The following is a 24,313-nucleotide window of genomic DNA, read 5'->3' on the forward strand; positions in this document are numbered from 1 at the left end:
TATGTTTCAGTAAAAACTAAGCATAATACTTTGTTTAGTAACACAAAATTAATATCTGCAATCCAACCCTACACTTAATGATGTGTCAGTATGTTTCTCTGTGCTAAAAATACCATCCCTTGTAGATCTGATGCAGAGATGCTGGGGAGAGATGCTACAGATAGGAAAAAAAATAGTGTGTGCAGCCTGCCTTTTACAATTCTGTCAAGTACCTTTTGTTGAATAGTGGAGTGCTTTTGTTCCATATCTCTCTTCTCCTTCGCAGCATCTACAGCCAACTGATCCAGCTGTAAAGAGAAACAGAAAATTGGATCTTTAAATTATCGTAAGAAATTTGGCTCAGTTGATTTCACAATGCTGATTAAAACAAAAAAAGAGAACACATTATGTCTAGACATTGCAAGACTTTTATTTTATTTGCATAATATAATTACTTCTTTGTCACCAATTGTTTACCTTGAATTACCACTGAAGCCTTGTTTAAAGCACTGCTCTGCCAGCCTGAATTAACCTCTACAAAGGTGTACATTTCTTGTAAGCACTGGAAGAACTGTCTCAAAGAGCAGCATGGTGCCAAGCATATGCGACTCTGTACCGCATTGGTGCTCAGTCTCCCAAGAGGATGACTCATGCTTTAGCTGCTCTTCCTGGCCTATGCAGCAGCACTGGCAGGAGCTGCAAAAACTAGGAGCAAATGCTATGGATTTTTCCCTCCACAAAGTGGGAGAACTGTCTCAACCAGGATTTTGTGTCGATAGTTTTGATCAGCCGACCAGCAGTACTCGAATAAGATTGCTTGAAATCTTAGGAAGAGACAATCAAACTAATTTTGGAAATAAAAACAGGGTTTTGACAGCAACAGAGATTATCACAGAGGATGTCTAAGTTAGCATCCTTACAAAGTCTGTGATAATAAAAAAGACACTACTCAAAATATTTCATTTTACAATCTCAAAAAAGAAAAAAAAAAAAAAAAAAAAAGAGGGGGGGAGGAAATTTAAGATACCCTGTAAGAGAAAGTTTCATTGGGGTTTTCTTCTGTGGTTGGTTACTTGTTTTGGTTGTTTTCATTTTATAGTTTTGATTCCTTTGGTTTTGTTGCTTGTTTGTTTAAGTGAGAAATGCAGTAGAGAAGCAGATGCTGCCTGGAAGACCAGTTGGTTTGATGCTGGCACGCCTGATGAGCCCCTTGCTGGCACAGCTGTAACACAAGGCTGCCATTACCCAGCCCCAGTGCTGGCAGCCCTGGGCTGTGGGACAGGCCTGGCTCTGCTCCAGGCCCACAGACAGAGCAGCAGCACCAGCTCCCAGCTAGGCACTCGCCTGGCACAGGGCACTCATGACTAACACATCCTCTGATCCACACCAAGAGGATCCCCTCCACCCGCTCTCAGAAACACAAGTGACAGGCCCTGCCAACTCTGGCCATTTCCCCAGTCTTTTACTTGCCCTGCTTGACATGATATAAATGAGAAAAAAAGGCAGTAACAGGCCTTTACACCCTCATGCTAGGCAGTCTCCAACAATTACGGAGACATCAGAAAGCTGAAACATCTGGATCCAATTCCATAGCCTGTTACTTTTTTAAACTCTTCTCTCTCTGTCTTCCCCTCTGGCCCAAAAGGCTGTAGCAGCACTTGCACACCATTCAGGTATTTGTGAATAGGAACACACTGAAGGTTGAAGTGTCCAGATGCTGCATCTAAGCAGCTGTAAGACTTAAAAATTACACGAGAGCCTCCAAAACAGAGACTGGGCTCAAAGATTATTTTGCATCAAAAACCCTTGGGAAACAATTTTTTTCCATGACAAAGGTGAGAGCTGGGTCAAGTGATGTACAGAAGTTTACAGATACCAAGTTTCTTGCTAAAACTTCAGATCCAGGAATCTGCACATGGCCTCCAAGGAATTCTTCCTTCTACCCCATTAGATGAAACAGAAGGCAGTCACCCAGGATAGGGCAATTACCTCTAATTTATCTTGAGTACAAGCATTTGAGGGAACATTTATCACAGCCAATACAAAATTATTAACAGCAGTTCATTCCATCAGTTACTTTTTTACAATGAAGACAGCATTGCACCATTCCTGTCTGCAAACTCAAACCAGAGTTCCTTCCTTTTCCCTCAGGTGAACAGCACATCAATTGCTTTAAAAGAGACTAACAGCATACAACAACTATCAAAAGCTGTTGCAAATGACAACTAAACTATCAAAATCCCAGTCATTATAGCATCACTGGGTAATTTTCAGAAAATTAGGGTTTTCAAACTACTGCATTTACTGGTAAATGTATTTTAATAAACATTATGCTCTAATTGGTGTTCTGAGGAGAATTAAGTCAGACTAAAATATTTGGCTTTTTGAATAGTCATCTCAATGAAAATCCAACTGTTTTCTTTTTGAACTAATACATTTCATATGAAAAGAACCAAAAGCCATAGTTGCCATGCAAAAGCTCACATTATGCTTGCACACCATCAAAGATTCCTATACAACGATCTGATTCCCAAGGGATCCTGCCCTGACCTGAAGTACTCAGAAAGCAAAATTGCTTAATCCTATTTCATCACATTAAAACAGTCACTTTGAAAATACAGACAATATAATTCAAAATTGCAACTATACTATTTAGGATCAATTCTATTACTTCAGATGCTGTTAACCCTTGTAATTAAGATAATACACAAAATTCACCTAGGAATGAAAACTCACTCACCAACAGAAGGAATCTAACAGCATTTTCACAAAAATCCAGCAAATCCCTGTTATATCACAACATGCTTTGTTAGGCAGAAGCTTCAATCAGTACCAGCTGCAAAGCCATCAACTGTTAAAACTTTCAACAGTTATTTACAAATCTACTTCTGTCATGAAAAATATCCATTACTTAAATGCCAAGGTCTGCTACGAAAGAACAATTCCTCAACTTGTACAACTTTAGAATCTTCAGTCTATCCTTGCTCCAATTGCAATATATTTAAAACATTCTTAGTTATGGATTTGCTAAATTTAACTCCTTCAGTTGCTATGATACCAGCACCAAAATGAATGCTACACAGTGCTCCTTACCAGATCTAGCAAAAGCATGACCAGACATTCAAAAATAACCTTGTGTTTTCTTGCTTGAATCACGTCAATGAAATGGAAGCACTGAAGCCTGGCTGATAGCATAACCCACAATCAACTCCACAGTTGGTGTCTCCTTTCCCTATCCTCTCTTCCACAGAAGTATAGGACACATATTACACAACCAGACACTGCTGTTCAACACTTACAACCCAAACTGGAAGGCTTTTGAAGAATAAAGGGCACAACTATGGAAGAGTAACATCCACCTGAACTATCCAAGTGTCCCTATTACACCAAGACCCAACATGCTTCTACACGTAATTAAGACCCACAGAAACCCAACTGGGGCCTACTCTAGCAGAAAAATAACTATTCAGTCATTGGGTTGTTGGAGTTATTTTCTAAACTCCCAATCTGCTCCACTGCACAGATCAGAACAATTTAATCTCTTAGACATTCAATGACACATCTACTGAAGATGAATGTAAAGGTTTGCTGTAATTTATTTGCTTTTTTACCCAGACAGACAATTAAAAATTTGGTTGGCTGCTTTGTGGATCTGTTTGGGAAGAGGTGATAGAAGGGTTAGTATCAAAACACATGTTGTAAGTCCTCAGATAGAAGCAAATAGAAAGTGCCCATATAACTTGCACTGAAAAACAAGTCAAGACACTGCTGAGTCTTCTTCACAACTTCTTCTGCACCATAGACAGATCTTCATTTTAATACTGTACGTTCCAATCTATTTGCATAACTATTTTCAATGTTTCCTGTATCCACCTGTTGGCCATGGTCCATTAAGCTTTTCATGGGTCCCTCACTGAAAACCCAGAAGTGTCAATGGTCTCTTTTTAAACAACAAAACTGGGCAAGAAGGATTCCATGCAGAAACTAAATTTTGCACTACTTATTAAAATCATACTTCCATTTTACGATCTAAGTTGCTAACACCAAAGTTATATATGCACACATCAAAATTTAATTATGCAGACTGCATAACTGATACAGTAAATAAAGTATACAAGTAGAAGGAAAACCAGACTGATCTATATTTTATTATTAGATATATTTATAAACATGGGTCATATACAAAAATTTTGAAATCCAAATAATCCAGTATCCTGAATATCATACATCACAGAGCAGTGCATGGCTATCCTAAAGTATGTAAATCCTAAAGGTAGTATTAATTTTAGTAAACAGAAAACTTTCAGTTTGTAATTATATTCATTCCTTTCATTATTTTTTTGTCTTTATCATACTACAATTCCCTTTTTGTCAAATGAATCTATGAAGTACCTGATATGTAGGCATATATAAAGATTTCCTCAATTTCAGCATATAGTAGTTCTACATTTTTAAAATAATTTGTTACCTGTGCGCCAAGATCTTTCATGTAGGGTTCAAGTTCACTAAACAGATCATAGCCTTGGTGGAAAAAAGCCAGATGTGCATACATAAACGATAACATCTAGAAGGAACAAAGTAAATATTTATTCCCTTAAAAACTGTATCACATATCCCATAAATATGTCACTTACTTCACATAACGTGTGATTTCAGGTTTAATTTCTCCTCACAAGTCCTGACAGTTTTACATCAATACCTCATAGAGCTTCCAGTGTTGAAAAATAAACTTGCAAAGTAAAGGAAGAAAAGAACCAAGCCAAAAATCTCAGAAGTCAGTTGATAGCATTAACCCCATGAGCAAAGTAAAAGAAATCTACTTAATGGCAGAAAACTACTTCTAATTCATGTCACCTGAAATTTTTGTTATCTCCTTTTTAACTGGGACATGTAGGGTAGAGAGAGGGTATAGAATATTTTACTAATGATCCAAACCCATAACTTTATGTATATAGCTGAGAAGACTGTCAGGCCTTAAAATAGGAAAGTTGGGAAGGTGCAGAGTAGAATAGGAGGCAGTTATAAACGAACCAAGGTTTCTGGTTTTTAAGGAATTAAGAAAATTACAAGAGAGAAACTTCAGACATTTGAAAGAATAGTGCTGTTTAATTTGTCACTCTCTATAACAGACTTTTAATAATGATAATATGATACAGTGATAATGGGAAGCAGAAAAGGGAATGCAATGTAGAAAAAACTGGCGTGTAGGCATAGCTGCTTATTCATTTAGCAGATTCCATATTAAAATTTGCCCTGGTCTTAGAAAGAGCAGAATTCATCTTAGAATAGATTGTAAGCACTTAGTGTTTACAAAGTAATAACCCCGACCTAAATAGCAGAACTCTTGGCAAACAAAGTTTGATTTTAACTGTGGAATACATACCAAAGGATCAAGAGTAGTAAAAACTGTAAGTGTTCAAATCTGAACCAGAAGGATTGTCAAAAACGGTTAAACATGTATGCTAAGCTACATTAAAGGCCAAACTGACTGTCACCAAACTGCCAAATGTACTGACATTTTGATCAATAAAAGGACCAAATTTTTAACACACTGCTTTGTGGTCATATTTTTCATTTCAGACGGATTAAAATATTTGGTATACAGAGGATAAAGTATATCTTACCGATTTTAAGATTTCTGCTCTTCTTTTAGATTGAAGAACATTAATCTAGGAAAAAAGAATAAACAAGAAATTTATTTTATTTTAAAACTTCTTATTTTATTTGCAATTTTCCCCTAAATAATCACATCCAAGCTTAAAACACCACAAGAAGACAGCTCAATATCAGACTTCCCAAAGTACTTTAAAAAGATGCACTCTAGTTCTGTCATGATATCAAAGTGATGCAATCAGAGAACACTTGCAAAGCTTGAGCTTCATGATGATAGTCACAATTTTCTTGTATCAGTAGGGAAAATACAAGACACCATGTGCTAGCTAGAAACAATATAATGCACCTTTTAAGCAAGGACAATTGGTTCTCATTTTCAAGAGATTGAATTCAAGATGTTTCAAGCAGTGTGAGTTAAGCCAGCCCACCAACTCCTCTCAGAAGCTGCACTCAGCACTCCTGCCTGGACAGAGGGAATGATGGGGGCAGGGTTACTTTTTCTCAGACTCAGACTATTTAAATATCCCAAAAGTAGTCCCAGGCAAGCAAGAACATAACAGTTTCAATAAGAAATTTTCATGTATACCTGCACTTTTAAGATAGCTGAAGTCACTGGTTAACAGCGTTGCCCTAAAACTTGAGGAATTTCACATTATATAGAAAAAATAACTGATTTTTCAAATCCACCTAGCTCCCCTGCCTTCTTTGTTCTCTAATCTTTAAAGGTTGCCATCCAGAACTACAGATTTTAGTTTAAAAGACCCACTTAGCAGAAACAGGCATGACTTTGTAATTTAACACCTCTATGTCAGTTTAGGATATCAGCAAAATAAATAAACTTGCTGAAGCTATAATCAAAACCAGATTCTACTTCTATACTTAAGTGGACATTATTTTGGAAAACTTTCTGCAGCAAAAATAATTAAGATTTGTTTGTATAGAATAAACCCTCAGTCTGTGAGGCAAAGAAAAATAAAAGGAAAGCAAAGGTTTTGAATTACAGTTTAAAGCCAATCTAGCTACAAATAGACCACAGTTGTGAAGCCATTTTCCCAGAAGAATCAGCAAGTCAAAAGAATTCCTAAAGCTGAATTGATTTTTGTCCACACTGAAAGATGCTGAAATTGCTCCCAGTTACTCTAAATGCATCTTTATCCCAAGAACTGCTCATACTTTGAACATAGAAATTCTAGGAGGCAAATACCTGCAATTCAATGCACACACAAGGAACTGGCCTACTGCAGCAGTGATTGCCAGCTTCCCCCACCATGAGTGCTTGCACAAATAATCCTCTGGGGCATAATTCACACAACTTTTTAAACACTAAAATTACTTCAGTGTTTAAAAAGAAGTAGTTCAGAGTTGACCACTGACCATCATGTTTGTGAACACGCCCAGGCTGACATTTTACAACTTCATTTTACAACTCCTAATACTATTTATAGACAAGTTAATTAAGCTTTAAATGACTGACTGGACTGTCACAAATCAAGATGATAATGTCCAATATGAAACCAACTTCATTGTAAAGAGCTGTTCTGTGTTTGATCATAAGAGAAGCTCAGACCCATTTGGAGCCCCAAGCCTCTCACACCATCTGAGTTGCAATAATCCTGTTTTGCTGTAGTTGTGGGTAAGTATGAAGCAGATGGATTTTAAGTATCAAAAGAAAATGTATTACTGTATTACAGGATACAAAGCAGCATGACAAAGAACAACTCTCAACACCCTATGGGAGATATTCATTAAAAAGGTAAAGGATAGCTAAGTTCTTGACTCCCTTTACAGCACAATGCCCAACTCTGAGGCATTGAGACAACCCAAAATATAATACAATGTTTGAATACAACCCAAAGCATACAACTAAAATTGCAGAAGTACCAAATATCCTGCATCAGATTCAAGTAATTTGTATTTCCTAGGCTAGGTTACAGTTTTTACCTTAAATATATAAGATACTGCAGCATATCTAACTCATTAAACATTTAGGTTAAGTATCAAGCAAATACTGGGGGTTTTTCCAAAATTATTATGTTCAACTTGAAAATTAAACTGTGTCATTGCAGCAAGGGCACTGAATACCAGAGCATTAAAGCAATAAGAATGCATCAATTAATTTTCCTCAGATTTTATTAAAAGAAAAATTGCTTGCAGATAAAGCTCTTCCTTTTTCCCTGAATCTCCACAGCTTCTAAGAAGCTTAAGAAAAGAACTTCTAACATTGTAAAGGACATGTCTCTAACCATATGTAACAAATGGTTTTGAAAAGTAACTTTATTGCAGCCCTTACCTGAAGAACATAATCCAGAGCTATGTGTCGAAAACACTTCCGTGTTGCAGTCAAAATATTGGTTGCTTCCTCTACCTCATGTTGCTTATTTCTTTGGACTTGGGCATTTTTCACCAGAGCATTCTCCTTTTCTTCACTCACTTTTTCAAACTGTTTCTTTGCATCTTTAAATTTCCTAATATCTCTACAGAAAAAAAGAAATATGGATAATAAATTAATTTCAAAGCATGAAAAAGAGCTTAAAGCTACACCAGACAGGGCAAGCTTGTGATTGCTTTAGCTAGTGTCTTCTTCAAATTTTATATTCTTCAATACATGCTTGGGCCAAAGGGAAATCCACAAATTATGACAGAAGCTTCCTGTCTTTCTTTTCCAAGCAAAGGACAAAATTGAAATGTAACTGAACACATCTAATGCCTACTGGGAGAAAGCTCTGTCCCCCAGGCTTAGGCAATTACAGTATGTAATTAGATCAGTAATTCATCCTATTGCAACATTTCTGCAGCTGGATCTAAAGCCCCAGTGATTTGGGGTGATTTTTTACAAAGCCTTAATACACACTTCTCAATTTATGGGTGGCTGTTTACAGAAGGGATGCTTCACTTACTCAAATTAGATTATAAAAATTCCATTTTATATATAATTTTCCCATTACCAGTGCAAATTAACTTACTCTTTAACGAAAGACTGAAGCTGTGTTTTAATTGATCTTTGGATTTGGTCAAACAGAATCTGAAAGAAAGCATTATTATGTAGGTCAGTAACTTAGAGGTACTTACACCTTCTGATCTCAGAAATGTAAATGGCAATAACACTGAATTTGAAGAGAATTATTATTAAACCACTGTGTCTCTAGTAGCAAAATATAAATCCCTTCACGGTAGTTTTGAAATAAATAAAAGATAAGGAAGAAAGCAAGGAAAATAACACAAAACCAAACATCTTTTGCTGCTCTTTTCTTAAAGACTGTGGTAATAAGGAGAGATAAGAGCTCCTGGCATCTTATTCTCTCATCCTAATGATATGAGACATGCCTGGTTTCACAGAAATTTATTTATGTTAATTGTACAGTTATATTCCTAAAGAAACAACTTTGAATGTTAAGGAACAATTTCTTTGGTTTTTCACAAAATATCAACCATTAAAAGACAAATGAAACCACAGCAAGAACATGCTCTTAACTTGTGAGGAAAAACCTCAGCTGGATTGAAATTGATGCCAAAAATGTAACATATATGCAGTTAGTATGTAGTATTTAATACCATCTCCTTTACATAATGTGTTCGTAAAAAAAACATCCACTCTTGCACTACTAAAAGGAAAGGCTAATTCTTTCTAAGAATAAGTTATCTAAGCAATACTTCCGAAATTTCTTATGATTTGGGAAGGCTGGAGGGGCTGGTGGGCACAAAAATATAATTAACTCATTCAAATTGTGATGTCTAAGATGTTTGTTAATTTTTTAAGGCCAAAGCACACCCGGATATGAGACAATCTGTATGTTCTCTTAGGACCCAAAAACGACTAACTGGAAAATTAAAACAAACATTCTTCCAGCTTCACATCTGATCTCTGGGTTTTAGGATGGAATGGAACAGGTCAACGGCTACCAGACAAATCCTTTTGTCACTTGTTACTGTGCAGACAATAAAAGTTGCCTCAATTTCCAAAGCCCCTCTACACTACCTGTTTCCTGCATAACAGAAATATACAAGGCAGTATCACAAAAATAAAGTTAGCCCAGCTGAACAGAATCTCTCATAAAAGGTAAAGATCTTGAAGGATTAAATAATTTTCTTGAAAAATCAAGTCAAAACTTCAAAGTTTAAGGTGAAAAAATGTTTTCTTTAAATGCTCTCAGTCTTAGATTCTTTCTTAAGACTTGGAAATGAGAAGCTATGCAATGTCAAGTACTGACAGCAAAACCTTTACCAGCTCATCTCTCTTTTCAGAAACACTGAGGGAAGGGAAACTGGCTGAGTTGAAGCCCCTCATTAGCAGTGGTACTGTACCCTGTATCCAGTCTTCATGCTTGGAGGTTTTCAAAACCAAAGCAACCTGCTCCAACCTCATAACTGACCCTGATTTAGGCAGGCAGTCAAACCTCCTGAGACACCTTCCAACCAGAACTGTATCTACCAGTAACACATGGAAGAACCTGTTTGTATTCCCACTTTGGGAAACCAGAAAAGCAGACAACTAGAATAAAGAGCTTCTTGACAAACTGGAAGTCACACTGGGACTACTCCCACTGCTGACATTTACGCTTGCCAGTGCACCAACCAAGATCAATACCAAAAGATAAAACCAGATGGGAACTCAAATGATTAGAGGACTCCCAGAAACATGAGTCTTGCATTCTGCTTACAGTAATGAAGAGAAAAAATGTGCTGGGCAGAAAAATACACAGACATCATTTTCCCTAAAAAACAGAAAGTACCCAGACCATGATCTGATTAGATTTACAGCCTTGTCACATACTACCTTTCATTCACTCCAAGTCTAAGACAGTTGCTATTTGCCACAAGCTGAATCAGTGAAGGTGCTGCATTTCTCTGGTCCCTGGTCTTACTGGAAGCAAAGCCTCACATGAAAAAACTGACAGGCATCCAGACCTCAGTGGGAACATCTCCTACCCCTTCCATCCTTTCTTTCCTCTCTCTATCTTCTCTGTCCAGATGGCTGTGTCACCTTGGTCAGCAACAGACCTGTCACTCTGAGCCAGGAAGCCCTGTTGAACTAAGCAGATTCACAAAAAGCAGGGCAGGACCACAACACATCTGGCAAAGCAATTGTGCCTCACTCCTGATGTTTGTGCCTTTGGTAAAAGCCACTTTGTTCTCACTGTGCCTCAGCACAGCAAGGGTATGGAGGAGAGAAAAAAAGCAGGACACAACTCAGATTGGTCCTACTTACTAGATCTGAAAAGAAACCTTTAATATGGTTTGTTCTTTGCTTTCTGCCTTCAAACAGCCCAAAAGGGAGAGTTGTGCTATGCCAAATTTTACCAATGCAGGGCAAGCCATGATCACATATACTAACAGCAGCAATAATACAGGACCTATCAGAGGTGCCCAAAAGAGCAAACAATAAATAAAACCATGATTAAGAGAGTAACCAGCAGCAAGATGTGTGATGAAGAGACACAGCCTTGGTTCATCTGCTCCATCTAATCTACAGAAATCACTGTCATGAAAGTAATGCTTGCTCCAGTACTGCTGCTTTGAACCTTGGCACTCCCTTCTCTCTACAACCCAAAAACCACTGTTCACTTATTCCTTCCAAAAAGAAAACTATATGCAAATCAGAGGTGCTTATTCTTGTGCATTATAAAGCATGGGGGGAAAAGTAGCAATAATGGAAAAGGCAATCATTATTTCAGCACAGCGAAGGTATAAACTAATAGTCTGTAACTGTTACCATCATTTTCACTCAAAAAGATTAAACTATTCAGTATTTACTGTCGTAGAGCACCAAAGCTTACAAAATAAACCAAGACAGAAATCTGCAGAAAATGGGATATTTATAAATACTCTGTAAACAAAACATTAACAAAATAATTTTAAATATAAAACAAGATTTAACACCATTTAAACCATTACTTGGCAAACTCTATCAAGAAGAAAGGCTTTACATTAATCTATCATCAAACATAACTGGAAGTGAGATATCAGAGCCATGTTGTAGCTAGAAATACTCACATTATGATAATTGATCATTTCCTGTAAGGTGTCAGAGAACTTTGTCAAATTGGTCTGTAAAGAAAAAATAAAAGTAGTTTAAGTTAAGCCCTACTAAACACACAGCACAAAAGCAACAGATCAGAGGTTTAGAGCTTTTCAGTAAAGAACTTTGAAATTAATTTTCCTTGTAGCAAAATTATGAGACTAAAACCATTAGACTAGAAGGAGAACATGGTTGTAACCAAAGAAATCTATTAAACACACAAGCAACAAAAATGTTACTTCAACCTACCCGTACATAAAGTACCAAACTGAAGGAAAACAAGAAAAATTCAAATTGACTAAAAATATGGGAAGCTCGCATAATTTAAAACATTAATTTACAGTATTTAATATTACACTAATTAATATTTTTCACATTTAATACTCTTACTCAAAAAAACTGGTTAACATGTTGCAATCACCAGTGCACACACTAATCTAACACATTTTCTGAAAACTGGCAGATCCCTGTCACTGCTGAAGCTAAATAACACAGACACCTGCAGTGCACCCCAGCTGGAAAAACCCTCACTCTAGAAGAGATATCAAAGAAAAAGGAGCAAAAAGGCAAATAGTACCATAAACTTCAACTACTCCTCTTGCCATCTGTTACAATGTACCTTGTTTAAGTTATGTTTCTCTCCCTCCTCTTTCACCTCCAAGAACTTACCTCAACCAATGTATCTTTACAGGAATATTGTGCAAGGTCTCGAATTCCATTCATGAACTGCTTGTTGGCTGTGCAAAATGCTTTCCCAGTATCAATCATTGCAATACAAAGCTTCACCAGCTAAATGAGTATAAAAGGAGAAAGAAAGCAGAATGCTTATTTTTATTTGGTTTTTACACCATCATATAAACAAGAACACACTGAGCTTAGTTAAGGCTATGAAATAAAAATTTCGAAAGTTAAATTCCCACCCTCAGATTCCATGAAAAACTTTCTGCTGTATAGTAACAGCTATAAAAACACTACTCTAGGTCAATAGATATGTTACTGGGAAAGTTACAGCTCTATAATTTTTTAAATTAGTTTTTCCTTGATTTATTGTTAACTGGGATGTTGCACATACTTCAAGAGAGTTTTACAGGAGCAAAAATCACAGCAACTAAAACACATCTGGTTAGAACACAAGCAAATAATGAGGTTATTGTGGTTTCTAAGGGAAAAACACCACAAAACAAACAAAAAAGAAACCCACACCAGTTGTTTCATCCTGAGACACTCGGAATACAGGCACAGGAAAGCAAAAGGCTCTGCACAAAGCACAGCTGAAGAGCCATGGTTACATCTCAGGAGGTGAAATCAATCATGTTTTCACTCAGAGACTAATCTCTGACTGTTTTCCATCCCTACCACTGACTCCTTCAGTCAGCACCTCAGCCTCCTGTCTGATAGGAGTCCTCAGTATCTTGTGAGGGATGTTTTCCCACTTCTTGAACCATAAATGCACTGGGCCATTAATGTAAGGAAGAGGGGTTACTGCAATTGTCAAGATGCTCTCTTGAGAACTGGTGCTTTATGACTGAGCTCCCTCACCCTAAACCAAGCTGTGAATAAAACCAGAAGATTGAACCTTCACCTCTGAAAGATTTTTCAAGGCTGGTAAATAAATTTTCATGAAAAGCAACACTGAAATACTTGATCCTATACTGGGGCAAAGAAACCATCCAAGCATCATTCCTGCCTTAATCACCCAGTAATTTTTATGCTGACTCAGATCCTTAGGAAAAAATGGAAAGTTGAGTGTGATCTTCCACATTCTGATGAATGTCTAAGTTGCTTGAACAATGGACAGAAAAAAAAATTATGATCAATATAACCTTTTTCCTTCACCTTTGCTTATAGTTCACAAGCCTGAACCAGGCTTTCTTTTTTCCAGAGAGGACAAAAGTGCAGACAATGTAGCCCAAAGTCAAAATTGTGAGACAATAAAATCAAGTTTAGTATGAACTACTGAGCAGAAAAAGTTACCAACCAAGCCTAGCCAAATTCTTACCCTCAGGCCATAGTTACTTCAGCTCACCCAAGAAGCTTGGCTTTCAACTTTAGTATTGTACTGCAAGGCATTGAATAATGCCACTTAAGGAATATGAGAACTGTTTTCCCCAAAAACAATCCTTTCAGAGTGGTGGAAAAGCCAAATTTCCAAGACTGATTTTGCAGATCCTTTAAATACTTACACTGTTTGATCTACCAAAACAGATTCAACACTCCTACAGTAAATATACCCACCAGTTTCACCAAGATACACACCAAATCAAAATTAAAGTTCTTGAACTTATTTTGCAAGAGCAAACTCTTAGATTATTAACTACAAAAAACTAGAAATATTACTATGAGTTGTAAAGAATAAGTCTTCAGGCTTCATCTTTATTTTTCCAGCTCTCTGCAGCCAACCCACAGCTGCAGGAAAAAATGGCTGTATTCAAAAAGCAGTTAAGGAGGTAAACAAATGACATCTGCCTGCCATGTGAAAACACGGATAAAAATAATTTAAAACATTTAGCACAAATGCAAAGGAAAGAAGACTTTATACAGATGAAAACCAAAAACAAGCCACTCTCAAAGTACTAGCAAAGAAATAACAGAAGTTTCCAAAGGTGAGGAAACCAATAAAGAGATAGTAAAAAGCTGAAAAGATGCTACATATAATTTTTTATACATGCATAAAGCATGACAAAGCACAGAATGAATTTTACAGTCAGGTGCCCCACAAAACAGTGAAGGGTAGATATCTATATTTTTATCTATCTGACTGCTGTGCCTCAGATTAACTCCCACCAGCACGGATTTTAGACCCCCAGAGCAGGGGGCAGCCGGCAGCACGCCGCCCCGGTGAAACGGGCTCCCGGGCCCCGCGGGTATCCCGGGAAAGCCGAGGCGCCCGCAGCAGCTCCCCGGGCTGAGCCGGGGCGCAGAGAGGGGCCGGATCCGCAGGGAATTGCACAAGCCCCAGCCGGGGAAGCAGCGAGCTCCCGCCGCGATCGCAGCTGCCCCTGTGCTTGGCTCCAGCTTCGCTCCGAGACCAGCTGTGAGCTCCACCTGGATCCCTTCCCTCTGCGGAGCGCGGGGCTGGCTCGGCCCCTGACACTTCCCAGCTGCGAACTTTAAAACAAAAGCGAAACACACTTTTTGATGTTTTTAAGAACAAACATTGTTGAATTAAAAGCTTACCTTGTCAAGTTTCAGTTCCAGCTCTGTTACATCTCCTTCTACCTCTTCTAAAGTTGCCCTGCAAGCATAAAAGAGGTTTTCTTTTAAAATTTTACACAAAAATACTCTGAGTCTGGGGAGAAGGGGCAGACACACATACATTTAACTCATTTATTGCCATCACAGTTTTACTTATATTTCAGCTGTAAAAAGGCATTGATTTTAAAGAACCACAAGAATTGCAGGAAATTTGATGGGTAGAAAGAAGCAAAACTACATCACTGCTAAAATGTGGTCCATTGATAAATATTTGAGATCAAATCCTAATATCTGTCACACCAAAATAGGTTTCTTCTGTTCTTGTATAGACAATAGTCTATATGTTTGAAGCTAACAACAAAGGAAAGAAACTGAAAGTCAAAGGGAATTTGGTGACCTCCTGGCTCAAACCTGCAAATGGTCCAGCTATTTCATGAATAACCTTGCAATGAGATTAGAAAAAAATACAGCACTTGCCATGTGTCAATTAACCTGCAGGGAGTTTGAATGGTACACTTGATTAGATAATTTACCTCTAGTCTAGATTGGTCAAATCTTCCAGGCCAGCCAAATTTAACCTGCCAGTAAAAGCTGCTTTCATGGAACACTGCTAAAGCACAGCTTTTTTTTTTTTCCTTGAAAGCTTATGTTTCTTTGGACACTTCCTTCCTCACTGCTACCTAAAAAACCAGAAGACTGAGGATGGATGACACTTTATTCAGAGTCCATGGACATTGCTGCTTTGTCAGGCTATTGCCCTGAGAGCTGAATGGACTCATTTCTGGCAAGGAGTGCCCTTGCTGCCATCACAGGGTGCTCATTCTTTCACTCATTCCAGCATTACTGTTCATGGAGCCACACTGTTTACCAGTAGTAGCCCGCCTTGGGGGAAAAAAAAAAAAAAAGTAATAGGAAGTTTTCTGTAATGCTTTTTGGAAAATTGGATCAGGCATTTCACATTTCAGTCCAACAAAAAAGCCCAGCTCTTCCTGGAAAAAGTTATACAGGCAGGGAAGAATGATTTGGAGCAGGAATTTCTTAAGCCAGCTTTATACCGCTGAGGAGAGAATACACACAAGCACAGCTTTACTGTCTCTTGCTAATTCCATTCTAGTTCACATGAGTACAAGCCAAGAACACAAAAAAAAGAAAAAGAAAAAAAAAGAAAAAAAGACTGGATCAGGCCCCAAGATCAGGAAGAGCAGTTTACCAAATGCTGCCAATTGCTTGCAGATCTCAAACACTGAGCATGACATTCCCAGCTTTTGCAGCTTTCACTACACATAGCTGCATTCCAATTCTTGTGCCTCAGTGCATTCCCACTGCTATGTCCTAGGTTTTATATCCAAGCAATCTCTGCAGCTACATTTTGGCTTCTCCCTCTTTGCTAGATTCAGACTATGAAGGATTTCAGGAAACATCAAGTTCTCTTTTACTTTATTTTCCTCCATAACTGATTCATTTCTATTTAAGTCTCTAGCTAATCTTGTTTCAGAAAGCATTAAAGAGAATTTAAAAAAACAAAACCCAAAGGAAGAAAAAGTATCTCAATATTTAGACTGTAATTTTGTATTCGTTTGTTTATAATCGCAGTGCAGCAAATTTTTATTTGTTTCTTTGGCATTAACATAAAAGCACGATTAAGTAGTTTGTTTACAGAACTGCAGCAAGATCTGATAAGAGTATTATTTTTTAGTGTTTTTAACTGGCAAAGAGTTCTAGCTCCACAGGACTTAATGAGCTAAAAGTCTAAGATTCAAAATGAAGAACAGAGATAACGGCAGTTAGAGTAGGCAGAATGAAGACAACACATCTGTTCAGTAATTAAACCTCTATTCCAAGAGGCAAATTTGCAAGGCAGAATAAGCTCAACTAGAAGAAGTAACAGAACATCAAAAAACTGAAACAATGAAGGGTAGGTCAAGCAAAAAGAAGTATAAAGCAAAGCAGACAGAGGTATCACAGGAGAGACCCCACTACCACCCAATTCATTGCAGATCTCTGAACCAGGCACCAGGCTCAGGTTCCCTGGGCTATTGCCCACTACTGCCATGTAATGGAGGGACAGCATATCTGGGCCCTACAGCTGCATATGGATCAAACAGCTGTGGGGTTCCAGCCAAACTCCACTTTAATTCTATGGTTCTTTGCATAAAAATGACTACTTTCACTGATTCCACATAAAAACTAGTAGAAGTCATTATCATGCAAGCATATTAACATTAGCTCAATATTGGATTACAAGCACAAAAACAATGGAGAGGATGCCCTCAGACTATGAGATTAGAGACACATACATCCAATTATGTAACACCTAGTCACAAAAATTGTCTTCATGTTTTCATCCTGGGCTAGCAATACGTGAAAAACAGCTGATCTCAGCTACGTGCTACGTTAATGCTACCCTTGTTTTTCTTAATTTAATACTTTCTGAAGCCACAGAATACAAAGGTGTATTTCTCTGTGTCAGGCATAAAGTTCATAATTGTGAGCAAATGTCATGTCCACAGCAAGACCCGCTGTCCAGCTCTAAACACAGGAAGTGGTGGTGAAATAGCTGAGGACCAAGTGCCAGACCTGACGTGTACCAGAACTGCTGCTCCTTAGCGAGATGGCAGCTGGGAGCAGGCTTGCAACACAGTGGCCTCAGGCAGAAGGCTCCAGCACTAGGAACAAGGATCAGATCAGGTCCAGTGTATGAGTCAAACATCTGTGGCTTCCCAAGATGTTCAAATACTGCATGGCAACGCACAAAACCAGAACAGCTGCTTAAGGGTGGAGGACAGCTTTTATAAATGAGCTGTCTCCCATACTCTTCATGCTTTGTAATGGGGACTCTCAGGAATGTGTTTCTTGCCTCTGCCATGACTTCTCTCCACCACCACCCCCCCTAAAACACAGTTCAGTTTGCTAGATACAGCTTCCTGCACAGCTTCAGTGCAGGAGGAATACAGGAGATGATGGAAGAAAACTGAAGACCTGACTTTGCAGCCATTTAAAGATGATAATGTCACCAGTTACCCAGCCCAGCACATGTGAAGGACAGCTGAACTCTGATGTCCACCACAGCACTTCAAGTGACCTGTGAATGACTTTCTTCCAGGTTAAGGTACTTTGAGAATCCCAGGAATCAAACAGAATGAGGATGGATAAACTCTCCTCTAAAACAAGAATGGGTCACTAATTTATCCTGGAGTAATGCACTACACACAGGTGAGCACAACACCACACACACCGAGGCCACGGACAGGAGTCTGCAGGCCCTGTTTGCTCTCAGAGTGGTGATCACCAGTGCTTTTAAAGTCAGCTCCTCTGCAAACAAAATCCAGCTGCCATAGAAGCCACACCCTGCCTTTAGTCTCTTGCTCATTCCTTCATCATATTCCAGTTTGCATTTTAAGAGTGTGCTCCTGAAAATGAGGAGGCTGGAATCAATGTAGTCACTCTAAATCAGATGCTGAAAAACAACAAACTGGAGAGGTCAAAGGTGCTATAGGCAACTAACTAATAATTATTAATTCTAGATATAAAACATCATTATAAAAAACATTCAGAATAATAAAAGTCCGGTAATAAAGGATTTTTCAATACTATGTGTTTATTGTTTTTCTTTTATTGAGAAAAGCTTCAATTCATTTCTTGAATATACTTCCAGAAGAACAGAAGCAAGTCACAAAATCAATTGCTATTCATTCTGGGGTTTTTGAATACATTCATATATTTGGGCTCATGAAATGGAAAGAATGGATTTTTACCACAGCAGTTTCAATGGCATTACTGCTGAAGTCTAGTCCTCAAATCTTAGAAAGACACAGTTCTGTTACTTGCACATATTCTATGCAGAACAGCTCCCTCCCTAATGTGCAACTTAGGCTTCACTAGAGATGACATCCTTTCAGCCAATATCAGCTAAACCTTAAAGACAGCTTGATAAAAAAAGTGCTACTGAGTGTGAGAGCCTGGAAATAAGATACATAAGTGCAAGATAAGAATATGAACCTGATGATTCACATGAATGTCTTCTCCTTTATGTCAGAGCCTATCAGGTGACAGATAACAAAAAGGACAGCAGACATTAATTAGAGGACAGACTATGACCTGTAGTGTGGTGCAAAGGTAAATTAAAATGCAGATGTACCACAGAAGATATTACACTTGCTCACTGTTTGGTCTGCCTTGTCTGTTCCTCTGTCTCCCCTTCCTCCCACAGCAGTTGCACCTTGGGATCACCCTTCAGATGCAAAGCAACCACTCACAGATGAGTTCAGAAGGAGCCAGAGGGACTGCTGAGGGCAGCCTCAGGCCAGGAGAGCACACACACCACAGTGACTAATGCCACTGGACACTGCCACTTTTCACTGCTCACCAAGGGCCATTTGCTGGTCACCAGGTTGCAAAGGTCCCTGTCCACCAGCACAGCTGCACAGGGTTGTTACTTTTCAGAGGGAGACTTCACATTCATCCGAGTTAAAACTTTAGGATCTTTCTACCTGTGCTTTCCCCTCCCTTGCTGAGGTTTTGCTGGATAGCAGACCTACCCTCCAGCTTCTCAGGGTTTCCTCCAATGACTCTGTACTTCATTTGGTTTCCTTCTTGTATAGTGAGATATACAAAGGTGTCCAGAGGCACGTTAACCAGCATGCCAAGAAGGAACACAGCTGATACATGTGTTATGGCATTAGACAACCAGAGACTAAAAAAAGAAATATGACATATTGAGGGTCAAAGAAGGCATACAAAGAACAGTAAGGCCTAGTAACTTTGGGTAACAGCATGGACAGATATAAGAAGAGTTTTACAACTTATGAGATGTGTCACAACCATTAATATGGTGTGAGGAATGAACACTGTTGCAGCCTGTCATAGAGCCCACTGAAACCCTGGTTTGGCACTGCAGAGTTTTTTCCCCACTGGCACAGAGCCCCTCCATACTGAGTAAGAGATGATGAACTCTCCCTGACACACTAAGATAAAATACCTCATTCATGCTAGTACTCCTTACATTATTAATTCTTCAGTCATTGCCACACAACATTTTATCAATAGCTTGGAAAAACTTCTACGTGTCCTACATGAACAGTAGAACTTTTAATCAGAAAGTTGAACCCTCATCCTGCAATCCTAGAAATTTTCTATGAGCTTGGGGGATTGAAATATGGAAATACATTTCCTGAACAGAAGAGCATGATGTTGATGAATAAGCCAAGTTTTCAGGTACACAGCAAGCACTATCTGCATTTCAAATTTCCCTGGAGAAACAGGAATCAAGTCCTCAATATCAAAAGGACCCTTCCTCCACTCCTCTCAAGTCACACTTCTCTTAGAAATAAAGCCAAGTTATTTACTGAATTCATAAAATTATTAAAGCAAAGGTCTGCTTGTAGGTATCACTTTTTAAGGTTGTCTGTATCTACAAGGTTTAGTTTCTCCTCAGTAATTCACATGGTCTGATACAACAAGCAAGACAAATCTTTTTAGGATGTACACTTCCCTTAATTAGTTCTTTACTGTGAGACTACACACAGCTCAAATATAATGAACATTATAAACAAATCAGTCTTCAAAATGGAACAAATTCTATTGCCCTTAACATACACATCTGGAAGCCAAACTCTTTACCACTAAACTTACACTAGCATTTAACAGTCTGTATCATCCAGTCTATCACACACAGACTACAAGGATTTCTGTGCTACCTGCTGGACTTAAATTTTTTAACTTTTTTTCCTCACAGCTCTTTTGTAGTAAATTGCCTGAAACACTAACAGTTTTATTTTCCCAATGGCTTTGCCTAATATTTTTCTCCTAAGCTTTTTCTACCCCAGGACAGCCTGACAGTAAGCCTAAGCAGGAAATCAGCAACCTGTTTCCTCCACAAAGAGTCTGAGAAGCAGAATTTTCTTCATCTTTCAACTTCAGTGTTCTGTTCATCAAAAGACAGCTGTTAACATGATGGGGACACAATGGCCATGAATGCTTCACAGAAAAGAAGTTGATTACACTGCAAGTTGATAAGAATGCAACACATTGCAATACATGTCCTGCACAACTCTTGAAAAGCTTTTTAGGAGGACTTACTATCACATAAGGAAGTAGGACTACGGTATCAAGATCTTGCAATAAAAAAAGGGCTGCAGAAAGGAGCTCAAGGAACTGATGGTGTTGTACAGAAGCCTTGCTGCTGAAAATTTGCCAACATCACAGAGCTGCTTTAATCTTTTAAATCTCAGCAGCTATCCAGGATCTTGAACACAGAAGCAGCAGATGGAATGAAGGATTTCAACATTTGAAAACTCAAGTATGTAGTAAGGTCAGGAAGTGGAAGCATAAATATAACCATCAAGCAACCAACTGCAAAAGATACAAGATAGGACATCTAACAAATACACCCTGTTAGCCTCAAGATCTGGAGTTACCAGATGCTAAGACCTGTCAACTTTGCTTATAAAAGCTTTAAGTAATAACAGTCTAAAGAACAGCAAAGAAACTAATCCCTGAGTGAAAGGCACCCCTTATGTACCTCACCTGCAGCCAATGCAAAAAGAGTAAATACCACTACACAGCCCCAGCACGGCATTCTCAGGATCAATATGCACAGAACTGATACAGCAGCACTTAAACCACCAACACAGGAAACCACGTGTAAAGTAGAGGCAACTAAAGGTCTGAGTACTGTGCAATTAAACAAAAAGATACCATATAATCTTCCTATGAATCTTGTGTTTACTTCAATTTCAGAAAAATTAGGTTATATCTGTCCCTTTCTTTTTGTAACTCCCTAGGTTGCTAATTTAAACCTTATACCAGTTACAGGAGCACTGCTGTGTACAAACCAGCATAAGCTGGCAAAGCCTTTGTAATCAGAGCTCACCACGTTTCAGAAGAGCTGTCTACAATTCCAACTTTATCAGGTGGATCTTCTTTACTAAAACCTGAGGGAAGTTTCAGATTTGCTATGAAGACTGAATCCCCAGCAAGACTCTTTTTGTCCATTTCAGAAGTTGAATATTTCAATAATACAGTCACAAAACCAGAATGTTATTTGACAACCAGAGAGAAGGCTGCAGCTTTGCTGTATAGACAAATTCTGAGGCTGAATTTTTTGTTTAGATATTAGGTGAACATACATATATGGATCTCACTCACACTCAGTCACCTACAGTGCATTTTACATGTAAATAAAGAGTTTTATTGGGCAGTTTTATTGTTCCCACATATTGCAAAAGGCAGTTTGCTTGCCCTTTATGCCTTTGCACTGAAGCAGCCAGACAAATGGATCAGATCTCAAACAACAAGAGTGCATAAGCATTAGAGCAGGACAATAAAGAAATATAGTGTATTCATGTTTTCCTCAAATGTACTGTTTTCAAATTTGGAAAGGCCAGTTGCCTTTCCTCCTCATCCCTTTCAAATGATAATATTAAACTACTAAATAAAAGCATTTGGAACTTTATAACATAAAAACTACAGAATGCTTGCAGTACACCCACAGCCCTGGAACTTCTTAGGGTACATTTAGTATCTTTTCTCCCACTACCTTTTAGTCATCAAGAGATTTTAAAGACCAGGGGATTTCATTCATCTATCAAAGCTAACTGCAGGTAAGCTGTTTTTCAACCACACTGAAGCTGAAATATTCTTTAAGTATTACATGTTAAAGGTTTTTCATCTCAAATCAACTGCAAATATTTTCAAACAAAATCTTGCCAGATTGATATTTACAATACAGTGGATATTTTGCAATATTAGGCACATTCAATGCTTCCCTTTGTCATTTTTCATCATTCTTTTTTGGATAAATCAAGTAGAACAGAATAAATAGGCAGAGACATTCTTCAAGATCAGACATTTGATAAAAGAAATGAAGTTAAATCAATACTTCTAAAAGTCATTCTCCACAAACTGGAGAATTCTTCTGAAGAATAATCCTGTACATTCTTTTGAGGAATAATCCCACAGAGAAGGTATGTAAATGTGTGTAGTCTTTTCAAACAGAGCCCAATTTAGCAACACAGAAATTCAGCCAGAACTGCATCCTCAGTGAAACATCAGATTCCTCAGTTGTCTTGAACAGTTTTTATCCTTAATAGCAGCCCAGTCTGGCAAAGCCAACACAATTGTTCTATTATTGCAGTGTGCCTTATCTGATCAAATACTGGTATCTATGCACAGATACCTGAATTAGTCAGCTAAAGCACCTTTGGAAATGATAGAGCAGAAACATGTGATTTCCAGGGTGCAGTTCACCTTATCCTGACACACATGACTAAAATAAACCAAGAACTGCTTGGGATCAAACCTTAATAAAGATTAATAGTTGTAAGGAGCCTAAGCCTAAGATCTGGCTTAAGAGGAGGGATGGTACACAGCAGATGAGATGCATTCTCCTTTTCCTGTTTAAGGAAGTTAAGAAAGGAGGGGCCTAGGTCATTATTTACTAAACACTTTCTATAGACAGGAACTCCAACGTACACTAATGGTACAAGTCTAGGAGAGACAAGATATAAGCTACATTTACAGCTGGCCCATGAGTCTTTACAGTGCCTTCTGTTAGTGCCAGTTAAGATCACAAGTTCCAACACTGTTGCATCTACATTACTTTTCTTCTTCACCCACTTAGTTCTTGAGTTGTCTTAAACCAAAAGTAAAACAATACCAGCATGTTAAATAGAACCAATAGCATTGTTATAACACCACATGTTCTTTACACTGAAGCTCATCACAAGAATCCAGACAAATGCTGAGACTGATTACTTACACAAAGTACTCAAAACAAAACCCCCCAAACCCGACACAAACTACATCTTTTTCATGCCAAAAATTACCAACATTGAAACACCATTAGTGCCCACTGACCAGCAGCTTGAGCAGCAAGGGAGACAGTGGAGAGCTGGAATCTAGGAAGGCATCAGAGGGTGGGACAGGACTCACACCAGCTCTCTCTGAGCAGAGAGAGATCCCTGCTCAGACCACAGGACAGGGACAGAAGAGGCTCAGTGCCTCCCTGGGTAGAGCCACAGAGCAGAAACCTAAATCTCTTCTCCCAGGTCATATTTCACATCTCTTTTTTGACAGGCAGAAGGGATAACATTCATGGACAGAACTCTCCATACAACACACTCTTCCTTTGTTCTAAAGGATTGAATTCAAATTTACATCTACAATATGTCATTCTAAACATCAGTACACTAAAATCTGTTATGTGATCTCCAGAATACATATTTCTACAGTAACTATAAGATCACTAAAAATTGAAGACTAAAATATTTCAAATGCACAGAAATGTGTGTTTGATATGCATGTGTTCCTACTTAACATCTGGCACACAGAAAGATGGAAATCTGCAACTGTCTTGCATAGAATATTTTTTTTTTAAATTTTAGCAGACAGAATACATTTCACTACATAAGACTTCTCCAATTTTTTTGTATTTTATCCAACTTAGAAACTTCAAAATCACATCACGCAAATTGTCACTAGCTCTGCTTTGTTTATCAAGACAAAACTGTA

At 38.2% G+C, this 24,313-nt stretch overlaps 2 protein-coding genes across 10 annotated transcripts in view; one reads left to right on the top strand and one right to left on the bottom strand.

The window, feature by feature from the left end:
• The window catches only part of DLG1 (discs large MAGUK scaffold protein 1), a 434,654-nt gene that overhangs the window by 152,798 nt on the left and 257,543 nt on the right, over positions 1-24,313 (top strand). The window lies entirely within an intron of this gene.
• ACAP2 (ArfGAP with coiled-coil, ankyrin repeat and PH domains 2) overlaps positions 1-24,313 on the bottom strand; it is a 59,696-nt gene that overhangs the window by 27,970 nt on the left and 7,413 nt on the right. For all 4 annotated transcript variants that reach the window (XM_079315719.1, XM_079315718.1, XM_079315721.1 and 1 more), the window contains exons 2-9: positions 14,786-14,843; positions 12,278-12,397; positions 11,584-11,637; positions 8,556-8,614; positions 7,883-8,066; positions 5,604-5,648; positions 4,448-4,543; positions 213-287 (exon numbers count right to left, since the gene is read on the bottom strand). In XM_079315719.1, the coding sequence (XP_079171845.1) occupies positions 213-287; positions 4,448-4,543; positions 5,604-5,648; positions 7,883-8,066; positions 8,556-8,614; positions 11,584-11,637; positions 12,278-12,397; positions 14,786-14,843 (691 nt within the window). The remainder of the gene's footprint in view (positions 1-212; positions 288-4,447; positions 4,544-5,603; positions 5,649-7,882; positions 8,067-8,555; positions 8,615-11,583; positions 11,638-12,277; positions 12,398-14,785; positions 14,844-24,313) is intronic.

Source organism: Erithacus rubecula (genome assembly GCF_903797595.1).
Source record: "Erithacus rubecula genome assembly, chromosome: 11".
Taxonomy (NCBI): Eukaryota; Metazoa; Chordata; class Aves; order Passeriformes; family Muscicapidae; genus Erithacus; species Erithacus rubecula.